Here is a 13755-nt window from a genome sequence, read left to right on the forward strand (position 1 = left end):
TCTTTCTTCCGCTTGCAGAATCTGTAATTCATACCTGCAGGTGTGAAGAAAAATTCGAAAATACATGCCGTTCAATGCCCATGTTTTACCGCGAATCACCCGCATGGTCAGCGATCGCGGAATCTGCAATTCAAATACGGTTGTGTGGGACCAGCCTCATACTCCAACAATATATATTGTATAGGAAGTAACTACTAGCAGTAATAAGTGAATAGATTATATAGAGGATAACTAGTAGTAATTAGAGAAGTGTATAATACTTCAACAATATATTCTATAGTATTCTATATTCCCATTACTTCTAATATTCTATTAGTAGTAATAAGTGTATATATTATATAGATGCTATAGAGGCTAACAAGCAGTAATTAGAGAAGTGTATAATACTCCAACAATGTCGTCTTATATAGGGACTAAGTAGTACATAATAAAGTCCTTTTCTGCCGCGATTCGACAAATGATACATTTTCCAATCTAAACATAATACAGTAAATATAAACACTAGAAGATACATTATAACGGAGAGAACTTCAGGCTGAACTTTGCGCAGGGCTGGTCCTCCTGTTCCTTGTACCCAGCAGTCCGTACAATGTAGTCCCCCCGAGTGTATCCCACCACTGTGCCCCGATGCCCGCAGCCTCTCCGGATGCCCGCTGGGTATCATCGCCCATGCAGGAGGCCGGTGGTGAGGAAGCGCCACCTCCCTCCGCTGTCACCCAGGAGGAAGCACCGGCTGCACCTCCCTCTCCTCCCCTCCTCCTCTCCAGCCCTGTGCCTGCCCGGCTGTCAGTGATCAGTGAGGTGCCAGCCCGCAGCAGAGGTGCCCACCAGCAGCATCACCCTCCAGGATGGCAGAGCAGCTGAACGACTCCCCGGTGCACCTCCAGCCCCCAGCGCAGCCCATCGGGTGGCCCATCTGCAGGGAGAGCTACGAGCTGCAGGAGGTTATTGGTTAGTGCATATAATCTCTTATGTGTGTGTGTGCCAGGGCATCAGTCAGTCAGGTGGCAGCAGGGCTCTCTAGGCCTCCTACTGCCCCCAGCTCTGCTGCAGCTCTACAACAGCTGGCACTGCAGTGATGCTCCTCGTCTTGTATGTACATATCCAAGGACTAAGAAAGTTCCTTAATCATTGCATCATCGCCCCCCCCTTGCAGGAGAGTTCTCCCCTGTCACTCTGTGCTTCCCCTTTAAGATCACACCTACTACACCCAATTCTCTCCAGTTCCCCTGTGCAATATCATCATCACTGTGAGTCGGGGATCCGGCTTATTGGAGGCTGCTGATCCCTGGCATCATGTACTAGTGCCAGGGTGCCCCTCAAGGACAGATGATGCTTGGTCACAGTGTCTTGCAGCCTCATGTGGCATTTTACAACTTGAGTCATGTGCTGCTGAGTCTATAGCCGGCCTAAGACGTAATAATATGTTTATGGGATGAAAGCCCTTAAGACTATAATCATTGTATCTTTGGTGACAATGAATGATGATTTACAATGTTGCTATTCCTTTGATTACGCAATTCACTTTCCGAGAACCACAAATGGATAGAAAACTGACACACAAGAGAAGCAATGTGTCAGTAAATGTGGAGGCTCAAAGTTAAAGGGGCTGAGCAAATAAAGTTTATTCTATAATGAAAAGTTCTGCAATTTTGTAATATTGCAATATTGTTGATCAATTCCTCAGGGTTTTCAAGATCTCTGCTTGCTGTCAGGCAACAGGAAACTTATTTGTGGATTTAAAGTGTATAAAATCTGCCCTGCCACGTTCATTTTAGTCTGGTCAGTTTCAGACGAGCGTATTGTAACATGTCCGCGATATGAATCCGTAATATGGACACATGACATCACAACCGTATGTCATCAGTGTTGTTTACTTCCGTATTTACAGTCGTTGGTGTTATTTTCAACTGCGCAAATATTGATCTGTACTTGCCCAGCAGAAAATGGACAAAAATAGGTCACGCTGTGTTTTGGAAAAAAAAAATAGACAGCCATATGAATAGGTACATAGATTTACATTAGCTCCGTATTTCAGTCTGCCAATCCCAGACCAAATATAGAGCTGATATACGTTCGTCTGAAAGCGGTTTTTAGGCTAGATTTACACAATTTATGCATGCATTACGCAGAGGATAGAATCCAATCATTTCAATGGGTTCATTCACAAGCGCAAATTTTACCTGCGCATTTCAGTCGCACAAGAAAAACGCAGCATGCTCTATTTTCTGCGAATTAGTGCACCAAAGATCCCCATAGAAGTCAATGGGGTGTTCGCAAATGCGCATGCAATATGCAAAGAGATGAGTGATACGCTGCTTTATTCTGCTGGAAAAAAAGAACACATCCGGAACCCATTAGACTAATTAGCCATTTCAGTCAGTGCATCATTGTTTGCCGCGCACAAACATACATGATTTGCGGGAGCAAAAAGTGCAGCAAAATATGCAGTTGCATGCGCAAAATAGCATTGGTCATTCCACAAAAAGGCTATGCTCTTGCATCTGCAAATGCGCATACGCTCGTGTGAAGGGGGCCTTAGTAAATTATACACCCATATGTCCCTTAGGGCTCCTACACGCTTGCGTTTTTTTTTGTTTTTTTACGTGAATGTCAATGGGACTTTCTAATGTTAAAAACGCGTCGCACAAAAATCGCAAAGAACCAACCTGCGATGCGTTTTTAATATTAGATAGTTCCATTGACATTCGCATTAAAAAAACGCAGCGATATCGCAGCATTAAAAAAAGCGCAAGTGGGTAGGAGCCCTTAGGCCGCATTTTATGGGCAAGAAAATTGTGCAAGTTCTTCGTGATTGTGAGATGCACAGAACTCGCACATTGTAATAACCCTTTATTTACAATGGGTTACATTTAGAGATGAGCGAACGTACTCGTTTCGAGTAATTACTCGTCCGAGTACCGCCATTTTCGAGTACTTCAGTACTCGGGTGAAAAGATTCGGGGGGCGCCGGGGGGCGGGGAGAGGCGTGGCGGTGCGGGGGGTAGCAGCGGGGAACAGGGGGGAGCCCTCTCTCTCTCCCTCTCCCCCCCACTCCCCACTGCTACCCCCCGTGCCGCCACGGCGCCCCCCGAATTTTTTCGCCCGAGTACGGAAGTACTCGAAAATCGCGGTATTCGGGCGAAAAAGGGGCGTGGCCGAGCACGTTCGCTCATCTCTAGTTACATTACACAAGCGTTTTTTTTGCGCACACCAATAGTGCAAAATTGAAAAATTGCAGTGCATCCTAATTTTTTGGGTAATATTGCCCATTATATTCTATGTGAGCAAATAAAAAAAATCACTTTGCCTGTGGACGTGATTATCATTCGAGTGCAATTTTTCCATTTTTGCTACTGAAACAACATGCAATTTTCACACAGTTTCCCTCATTGTTTTCAGTGGAAGACCTCACATCGCATCGTGTGCTCCAAGCACATGGTACACTGCTGCCACCGGCCCCAAGATAGGACATGCTGCGATTTGCTTCCTGCTTGGCATCGCATCGTGGTGCCATGCAGGAAAACATCGCTCATGTGCATGACCCCATTCAAAAGAATGGGGTTCATATTTGTGCGTCTCGCAATGCACAAATCTTGCGCGATTTTGATGCTCGTGTGAAGGCAGCCTTAAAACAATAAAATAAGGGGTACCTACCAGTCATTAGCCGTGGCGATCCAGCACTGTACCCTCCAATTGTCCCATTCAGGTGCCAATGAGGGGCCACAGTGTCCCCGTTCTGGACTCCTCACATCACGGTGTGTTTACATCCACAGGATGCCCTTTCGCTGGATATTCTTCCTCGATCACAGCATTTTCTGTATACCCTCCACACGGCTACACATGTAAACCCCACAAGGCTGGCAGTATATGAGTCTAGCACCGATGACCAGGCTTGGTTGAAAGTCGCTCAGACCATCTAATTTTCCCATTATAATGTGGGTCCGCACGGACCTGATTTCCAGCGGAATGTCCGCAGCGGACATTCAGCCGCAGAATGTCTGCCTCCAAACCTGCACCATTTGGTGAGGGGCGCATCGCAAATTCCTGTGCAGAAGTCATCCCCTTATTGAGAAGAGGTGAATTCTGCAGCAGAGACAGCGATAAAATTGATGTCTTGGATTTGAATTCCGCGCTGCAAGTCAATTTTCACATGGGTTTTGTGTGGGTCATTTCCGCAGCTCATGAACAAGACTTTCAAAATCTCGTCCACTTTGCTAATATGGTAAATGCAGCAAAATTTCCATGCAGAGCAGTCCCGCTCCCTGTGAAGCCCCCCAAACAATGTGGACATTCAGTGTATATTTCAGTACAAACTCCAGCACTGGACTAACACTAGCAGTCAAAAGTTTTAGAACAAGTCACTTCTTCCAGTTTTTATTAATATTTACACAGTGTAATGATGCCTGAAATGTATTTAAAAATGTAAGCGCAGAACAAATAAACAAGGTAAAATAAGTAAAAATAATGCATTACCTTTGTTTCACCAAATCAAGGCCTCCTGCACATGAGCGGATTTGCATTGCGAAATCTGGAGCTAGCATCTACCTCCGGATTCCTCAGCAATTCAGCCCATAGAATGCTATGGCAATACGCGATTTCATGTCCATGAGCGGAAATCGACTTCAATTTTTCCACTCGCGGAGATGAAATCACAGCATGCTGCGATTTTGTGTGAGCTCCACACAGACGGTTTCCATTGAAGTCAATGGAAGCCGTCCCTCCCGCAGCCATTTCGCAATCATCATCGCAGAACGGTCGCAGGATCCGCCCCATTGCCTAGCAATGGTGCGGCGTTATCTGTACTGCATGTGCGCCTGCTGGCACATCCGCAGCACAGAAAGAAGACGCCAGATAGATACACAGGGGTCACCGGCTGGGCAAAAGGTAAAACTCCGCTGCGGCCGTGTACAGGCGGCCTATATCTTTTTTTTTGACTCTTCAAAGTAGCCTCCTCTAGCTGATATACCAGCGTTACACAATCGAGGCATTGTTTTTATAATTGTACTCAGATATTGTTCAGAAATTTCTTCCCAGCATTGTTGCAGAAGTTCCCATAAATGTGCTGCAGTTGTAGGTTGCTTTGCTTTCACCGTTCTGTCCAGTTCATCCCAAACAAGCTAAATAGGGCTTAAGTCTGGTGACTGTGCAGGCCATTCTATTCTTTGAAGGCTCCCGGCTTCCTGTCATCTTAAGTAGTTCAGACATAACCTAGAAGTATGTTTTGGATCATCGTCTAATATGAACCCCTGATTCAATAATTGAATGGCTGTGATTGGTCCCTGCGCTCAGCCAATCAGAGGCAGCTTCCAAGAGGTGGGGACTTTTTAATCCACGGCCAGAAGAAATGAAGAACAGTGTCGGGGAGAGAACAAGCACCAGAGCCACCAGACAACGCTTTTAGATTATGTGCTTTTTAAATTATTTTTTCATGCAGCTAGAGGTTATTTTTGGGGTAGGGCTTATATTTCAAGCGCTTTCCTGAAAATCCCTGCAGGGGTTGCCTTCATCCCATTGCTTTCAATGGGGCAGCAGCAGAGCTGACCCCCATTGAAATTAATGGGATAGCATCGCGCTCTTTTGCCACAGCTGTGACATGGGATTCTTTCATCTTTGCGGGTAGTCCCATCATGAATAAACACTGTGACAGTGCTGTCACAGTGTTCAGTAATAAGGAAACTCTCTGCGGTGATTAGCGGAACCCTCGGGAAGCCCCTCATCCCCGCGGGGACTAAGGAGTTAACAACAGGACATTTAAAAAGTGCTTCTGCCCAGAAGCACCTTTTAAATGTTCTTCTGTAAGCAGCGGGGAAGCTATTGGCAGCACAGGAGTTTCTATTAACTCCTGCTCCCATAGGAGTCAATGGAAACTCCTGCAAAACGCGTACCAAAGATAGTGCATGTCCTATCTTTTTTTAGGTGCACTCTGTTTTACGCTTCAAATTGCGCACATATGAACGCTTCTATGGCCCTTAAGCTTGAGCTTGAAGATTTTGTCCTGTGAGGCACCGATCACGCAAACTGTTGACTCTCAAAACCTTATCTGATTTTGTTGTGGCTTTTGGTCTACCAGACCTCTTCCTGTCAGAGTTTCCTCCAGTTTTCAAAGTGCCTTTTGATAGTATAGGTAACTATACTGACTGCCTTGGCTTTCTTGATAATTTCCCTGTAGGACAGACCTGCACTTCTTAGGGAGCCTACCCACTGGCGTTTTTTTTCCTGCGATGCTAAATTGCGTTTTGCGTTTTTTCTGAAGAGCAATTAGCATAGAATGTGTTCTTGTCCATTGGGGTTTTTTTTTTCCGGTCCGTTGCAATTTTTAACATAGGAACTGTCAGTTGCATATGTCTCCTTATTTTTCTCTTAATGCACCTATGATTGTCAATGGAAATTAACGAAAAACACCGCGAAAATTGCTGCGGAAAACGCTGCGTTTTTCACGCACAAAAATCGGCAACGCCAGTGGGTAGGCGCCCTGAGGGTTATAATTGTCTGCCTATCTTCTTTGGTTGATTGCCTTTTTGCTGCCATTATAATAGCAATATGCTCTGTTGCTGCTCTAATGCAGTCTGTTCTAACACTGGTTATATACAATCAGATGGTTTGAAAGTAATCTACAAAAGTTGACACACCTGTAGGAATAATTTGCATCCAATTTCAAACCATAATTTGCTTTCTGTGTTACAGCGCAGCTGTCCTTGATGGGTTCACTCAAAAGAGCTCTTTGATTAAAATCATAAATTCAGACTATTGTTGCCTTTCAGGTTGCAATTTCACATTTTTAGGTTTTTAACTTACTTTTGAACCTTTGAGCCATATCATATTATTTGCTGGACTTGAACTGTGTTAATGCCAAAAATAACTGGAGAAATTAAAGTGTTGTAAAACCTTTAACCGGTAGTGTATACTGTCAATCCTCAGAGTCCATACATGATTTATAATAATACATTACGTGATGCTTTTCTGCAGCCCATGCACAATATATTGCCGAATGATAATGCATAAGCAATAGATTACATTGTGACTCCATTGCCGCGTTACTGATAGTGCAGTCAGATGATGGTTTTTGGTTGTAAATTACAATTTGCCTCCCCAAAGTATTCTGAAAAGACTTCATTTTTGCAGTAAGCATTCAGTATTGGATATTATTCAATTTCCTGTATGAAAGGTCCTGCAGGTTTGTGCACAGTAAAGGATTTAATTAACAATTTTGCATAATATGTTACCGCCATTCATTTGAGATATTGCTTTCTCAGTTCCTGGTTTGAATGCCCTGAAGACTGATCGTCCAGGAGCTGTACAGTCTATATTTAGTTGTGTCGCTACCGTGGAGTATATAGCGGAGTGATAGGGACTAGTTATTGGAATGCTGCTTATGTGAACAGGGATTTCTTGCACATCTCATTCATAAGGCCAAGATGGATAACAGCTTTATTATATTGTTACTTGTGCTTTTTGCGGATTTTCAGCAAATATATCAGTAAACATATTGTTACTGGTTGCACTGTCACTTTCCTAGTTTACTTCTCCAAATCTCGCTTACTGTATAATGCACTTTTATGTAGATCACAAAAGCTCTAAGTTCCTGTTGCTGAAGCAGACTATGAGAGAAAGAGGAAAGTAACATTTTGTTTCAAAGGGGACCAAAACTTAAAGCAACTCTTCAGTCTAGGGCCGGTGGCAACAGCCGGCAAACCTGGGCAGTTGAAGGGGCGCACTGTGCCTGTGTGGGCCCAGAATGCACAGGGGTCTAGGAGGGGAAGCAGACCCAGGCTGTTGGATCTAGGAGGGGAAGCAGACCCGGGCTGTTGGGTCTAGGAGGGGAAGCAGACCCGGGCTGTTGGGTCTAGGAGGGGAAGCAGACCCGGGCTGTTGGGTCTAGGAGGGGAAGCAGACCCGGGCTGTTGGGTCTAGGAGGGGAAGCAGACCCGGGCTGTTGGGTCTAGGAGAGGAAGCAGACCCGGGCTGTTGGGTCAGCACAGCAGCTTGCAGCCTCTGATTTAAATTTCATTTAGTCCAAATAATAGAATTTTAAAAAGGACATACTTACTTCTTCTGTTACTCCCCAGCAGCTGTGATCAGCGCTGTTTTTCCTCGCTGACTTCCAGATTGTATGATCATGTGACACACGTGATCCATGTAAGCAATCCCCAGTCTCTTGCCTGTTGCCATCATCTGTGTGTCACATGATCACAAAAGCCGAAAGTTAATGAGGCAGAGAGGCGCCGATTACAGCTGCCGGGGAGTGACAGAAGAGGGGTGTACTTTTTTTAATTTAATTACATATTTATAAGGGGGCACACTGCATGAAAAGGGGGAAATAGGTGAAATCTACACTACCGTTCAAAAGTTTGGGGTCACCCAAACAATTTTGTGTTTTCCATGAAAAGTAACACTTATTCACCACCATGCATTGTGAAATGAATAGAAAATAGAGTCAAGACATTGACAAGGTTAGAAATAATGATTTGTATTTGAAATAACATTGTTTTTACATCAAACTTTGCTTTCGTCAAAGAATCCTCCTTTTGCAGCAATTACAGCATTGCACACCTTTGACATTCTAGCTGTTAATTTGTTGAGGTAAGCTTGAGAAATTGCACCCCATGCTTCTAGAAGCATCTCCCACAAGTTGGATTGGTTGGATGGGCACTTCTGGCGTACCATACGGTCAAGCTGCTCCCATAACAGCTCAATGGGGTTCAGATCTGGTGACTGCGCTGGCCACTCCATTACCGATAGAATACCAGCTGCCTGCTTCTGCTGTAAATAGTTCTTGCACAATTTGGAGGTGTGTTTAGGGTCATTGCCCTGTTGTAGGATGAAATTGGTTCCAATCAAGCGCTGTCCACTGGGTATGGCATGGCGTTGCAAAATGGAGTGATAGCCTTCCTTATTCAGAATCCCTTTTACCCTGTACAAATCTCCCACCTTACCAGCACCAAAGCAACCCCAGACCATCACATTACCTCCACCATGCTTAACAGATGGTGTCAGGCATTCTTCCAGCATCTTTTCATTTGTTCTGCGTCTCACAAACGTTCTTCTTTGTGATCCAAACACCTCAAACTTGGATTCATCCATCCACAACACTTTTTTCCAGTCTTCCTCTGTCCAATGTCTGTGTTCTTTTGCCCATCTTAATCTTTTTCTTTTATTGGCCAGTCTCAGATATGGCTTTTTCTTTGCCACTCTGCCCTGAAGCCCAAAATCCCGCAGCCGCCTCTTCACTGTAGATGTTGACACTGGTGTTTTGCGGGTACTATTTAATGAAGATGCCAGTTGGGTACCTGTGAGGCGTCTGTTTCTCAAACTAGAGACTCTAATGTGCTTATCTTCTTGCTTAGTTGTGCAACGCGGCCTCCCACTTCTTTTTCTACTCTGGTTAGAGCCTGTTTGTGCTGTCCTCTGAAGGGAGTAGTACACACCGTTGTAGGAAATCTTCAATTTCTTAGCAATTTCTCGCATGGAATAGCCTTCATTTCTAAGAACAAGAATAGACTGTCGAGTTTCAGATGAAAGTTCTCTTTTTCTGGCCATTTTGAGCGTTTAATTGACCCCACAAATGTGATGCTCCAGAAACTCAATCTGCTCACAGGAAGGTCAGTTTTGTAGCTTCTGTAACGAGCTAGACTGTTTTCAGATGTGTGAACATGATTGCACAAGGGTTTTCTAATCATCAATTAGCCTTCTGAGCCAATGAGCAAACACATTGTACCATTAGAACACTGGAGTGATAGTTGCTGGAAATGGGCCTCTATTCACCTTTGTAGATTTTGCACAAAAACCAGGCATTTGCAGCTAGAATAGTCATTTACCACATTAGCAATGTATAGAGTGCATTTGTTTAAAGTTAGGACTAGTTTAAAGTTATCTTCATTGAAAAGTACAGTGCTTTTCCTTCAAAAATAAGGACATTTCAATGTGACCCCAAACCTTTGAACGGTAGTGTATATGTTACAGGGGCTAAAGGTGGCATTGATATGTAAAAGGTGCCATTTGTATGCAAAAGGGTGCAAAATGGGGCACGTATATGAAAAAGGGGGTCAAGAGGTGCCATATATATGTAAAATGGGGGAAAAGTGGCATATCCAAAAAGGGGCCATAGGTGGCATTATACCTAAAGGGGATAGGGGTGGTGTTATATCTAAAAGGGGCCATAGGTGGCATTATATATAAAAGAGGATTGTCGGCTCATTATAATAACCTAGCCAGTGCCCTTCTATCACAGCCGATGCAAAGACAGAAAGATGAGCCCCCTGATGCTCTTTCGCACAAGGGCCCTACAAAAAGTGCTGAAGTGCTTGAACTTGGAAATCTCTGAATCTGTCTTTGAAGTGAAGGCCTGCATCACCTCTAGTGTATTCACTCAGGGACCGACCGGATCCCAGTTCTCGGGATAAGTGGGGGTCCCAGTGGTCTGATCTCCACTGATCACAAGGTTATCCCCTATCCTGTGGAAACAGGATAACTTTATAACCTGGCACAATTCCATTAAATGTTTTTGGACTGTTGTGCTACATAAAGTGGTTGTCCAGTTATCCGACAATATAACTTTTATAGGACCCCCTATAGAAAAATAACAAACTAAGCAGTACTTACCTCTTCACCCCCGTCAGGATCCAGCACTGTGACCCTGCTCTGGTCCTGGCATTTGCCATCACAAGAGTGCAGGTGACTACTCGTTCTATTGGCATCAGCCCTTGCATTCTGATCCCCATGATGCCAGGATTTTGGGGATGTGATATCACTGCCTCTGATTGGCTACAGCAGTCACATGATTTCCTTTAATGTCGGCTGTCACAACAAACACTGGGACCAGAGCGGGCTGCAGCGCTGGATACCAGCGGCAGCGGAGGTGTAAGTGCTACTCAGTTTATTATTTTACTAGAAGCAGCTCTTTTATTCGGACAACCCCTTTAAAGCCATGTCTTCCCCTATGGCGCAAAATGTAATTATGTTGTCGGTTTAGTAAAAATTTAATTTGCTGCATTTAACTGCCTCCATCTCCATCTGTCACTGCTGCGCCATTGAGCGCTGCTCACCTGACTTTACAGCTATACAGGGGTTTGGAGCTGTGTGTCAGAAAAACGAGGCTCAACTCCAACTCCTATAATAATGGATTATGAAATTCATCAGTATAGAATTATGGACCTAAAAAGCAGATGTTGTTCAGTGGAATATTGGATATTAACTGTAAACTACATCTGTTTACAGTGATTGCACTGATCATTTACATGGGCCAAATATCATTAAGACCGATTCAGAAGAGCTCAGTTTGTAATTATGCACAATAAATTCTGAAATTACAATGCATTATTTGTGATTTTACATAGGACTTAAGCAGAACCTACTTGACAAACCTGCTACTTTTTTCACACTTAATGGGTAATGTTTAGAAAACTATTGACAGCAGGGAAGGGTTGGGGGTGGGCTAGTTACTAAGACCATCACCAATTGCTAAAATCAAGGGGTCAAAGCGGTCAGCTAAGTACTGTAGCTCTTTGGCAGTGATCAGCGACGTTTATAGACGTCTTGTTGAGCTGGTTCACCACTCCGAGAAGAGCCGATTTGGCAGAGCACTCATATGAGGATTTCTGCACCTTTGTTTTAGCAGTTGGTGGGGATATCAGAACCTGGATGTCTATGATCAAACTTCCACATGGCAGCACTCTTTTGAAAGTTTTGCCCCTTTGGTGGGCACATTCTTTTTTACTTAAATACTTGCACGCATCATTATATATAGACACTGTAGTCTACGTCTCAGTAGGAGATCTGTTAGTGAGTCTGATCCTTAGTTTCCCTCTGCTCTCTTCTCTCCTGCGTGTTCTTATTGGCTAAATTATGACCACAACAAAATTTATCTTTGTTGGGGTTATAAATTAGCTGATAAAAAGTGCAGGAGAGAAGAGATGAAGGCTGAAAACTAAGGATCAGCCTCACTTACAGATTTCCTACTGAGACTAATGCCCCATTAAGACAGGACGAGCTGTCAGGCAAATAAGGCCCGACGGCGAGTCCCAGTGATGCTCGCTCTGGTGCCGTTACACAGGAGCAAGTATCACTGGCAATGCTGAAAGCCCTGCTGGCAAGTGAACGACTGCTGTTTACACTGACGGCACGTCGTGCAGTTTTCTGTATGCATTTACACAGGATGACTATTGTTCAAAATTCCGATTCTGAATGATAATCGTCCCATGTAAATGGCCCATTAGACTCTAGTGTCTGTATACAGTGCTAGGTAGAAACTGCAAATGACAGACGGTGCAAAATTTTTAATGAGGGCAAAAACACATGAACGTATGCGCAACTATGTTTGCCCATTTTTTTTCCGGGCCATTCGAGCTCCAGGCCATAGCGCGTGAGTTTGAAAAAGTAACGGGAAGATAGGTTCTGCCCAGTCTTTCCCGTACGTAGTATTACCAGGTGAGAATACCGCTAATGCAAACAAAATCATGAAATCAACGGTTTTGTTGCATTCTATTACGCGACGGGGATTTTCACGGTTGCATAACGGGACTAAAACATGCCTATGTGCAGAAGCCCTTAAACCCTATTGCAAAAATGATTGTTAGCCTCAAATACATGCATTTAAGTGAAATTTTTGTTTGCCTCCGATGCTATACATGGCCTCTAAATACAATCAGATGAGGCGTCAGTCAATGTATTATCTTGTCTGAACTCTAGTCCCGGTGCAGAACTCCTCCACTCCAATACCAGAAAGCAGTCCCTTTACCACACTGCATGGTTCCTGGTCATTCCACAGCGCAGAGCATTGCTCCACATTTCTTTGTTAGTAAATGGATGACCACGTATCTGTACATATGGATGATCAGAAGTCACATGACACATTTTAATGAGTGAGATATTAACGCAATGGAAATGAGAGGTTTCAGGCGGCGGTGTGACATGAATTCTCTGCAAGTGAAACTTGTCAAAATATTTGCTTTCTCACCTTGAAGCTAAATCCTTGAAGTTCTTATTTTAGCACAGACTTCTGCTCTTCTCCCTCAGTACATTGGGTTTGCAGCGTGTAGTTTGCACAAGTAGATCCAGTCTGATAGGTTGATGTGGGTTAAAGGGGTTATCCAGGGACAGATTTTTTTTTCCAAAAGTGTGCACTAATAAAATAACAGAAGATGCACTTACCTTCCCCGCTCCCCTGCAAATGCTACTCGGTCCTGACTGATGATCACTTCCGGAAGGGGAGGGATAACGACATTAAGGCCAACGACATGTGATCACTGCGGCTATTTATTGGTTGAAGGGAGATGGGATTGCTGCAGCGATCACTTGCCTTTTGTCAATGGTATCATCACACCCGGAAGAGAAGACAAGGAATCAGCAAAATGGCAGCTGTGGGGTCGGGGAAGGTAAGTGTAAGTGTATCTTCTCTTATATTAAATGTCTTTCCTTAGATATCCCTTTTAAAGGGCTTGTACCAAGATTGCAAGTTATTCCCTATTCACAGAATAGTGGGTGTACAGGATAGGGGATAAGTTGTTGATCAGTGGAGGGCCCCCGCAGATTTCAAGAAAGGGATTCTGTGTTCCTGTTCTCACTATGGGGTCACTGCACCCTGACACGGGGGAGGAGACAGAGCGGAGTGCTGGTTGCGCAAGCACACTGACACTCCATTCACGTTTAATGGGACTGCTCGGATATTTCCGTTAGACCTATTAAAATGAATGGAGCGCTGATCACGTATACTTGGCCAATATTTCATTCATTTTGACATCCCTGCAGGGGGGGGGG

General features: G+C 44.2%; 1 protein-coding gene across 1 annotated transcript in view; it reads left to right on the forward strand.

Annotated features, from left to right (window-relative positions):
- Window positions 1-759: 759 nt before the first annotated feature.
- Window positions 760-13755, forward strand: part of STK39 (serine/threonine kinase 39) — a 410115-nt gene continuing 397119 nt past the window's right edge. Inside the window, exon 1 of the mRNA XM_066575910.1 lies at window positions 760-951. Within this exon, the coding sequence (XP_066432007.1) occupies window positions 849-951 (103 nt within the window). The 5' untranslated portion in view covers window positions 760-848. The remainder of the gene's footprint in view (window positions 952-13755) is intronic.

The sequence above is a fragment of the Eleutherodactylus coqui genome, chromosome 8, assembly GCF_035609145.1.
Source record: "Eleutherodactylus coqui strain aEleCoq1 chromosome 8, aEleCoq1.hap1, whole genome shotgun sequence".
NCBI classification, from domain to species: domain Eukaryota; kingdom Metazoa; phylum Chordata; class Amphibia; order Anura; family Eleutherodactylidae; genus Eleutherodactylus; species Eleutherodactylus coqui.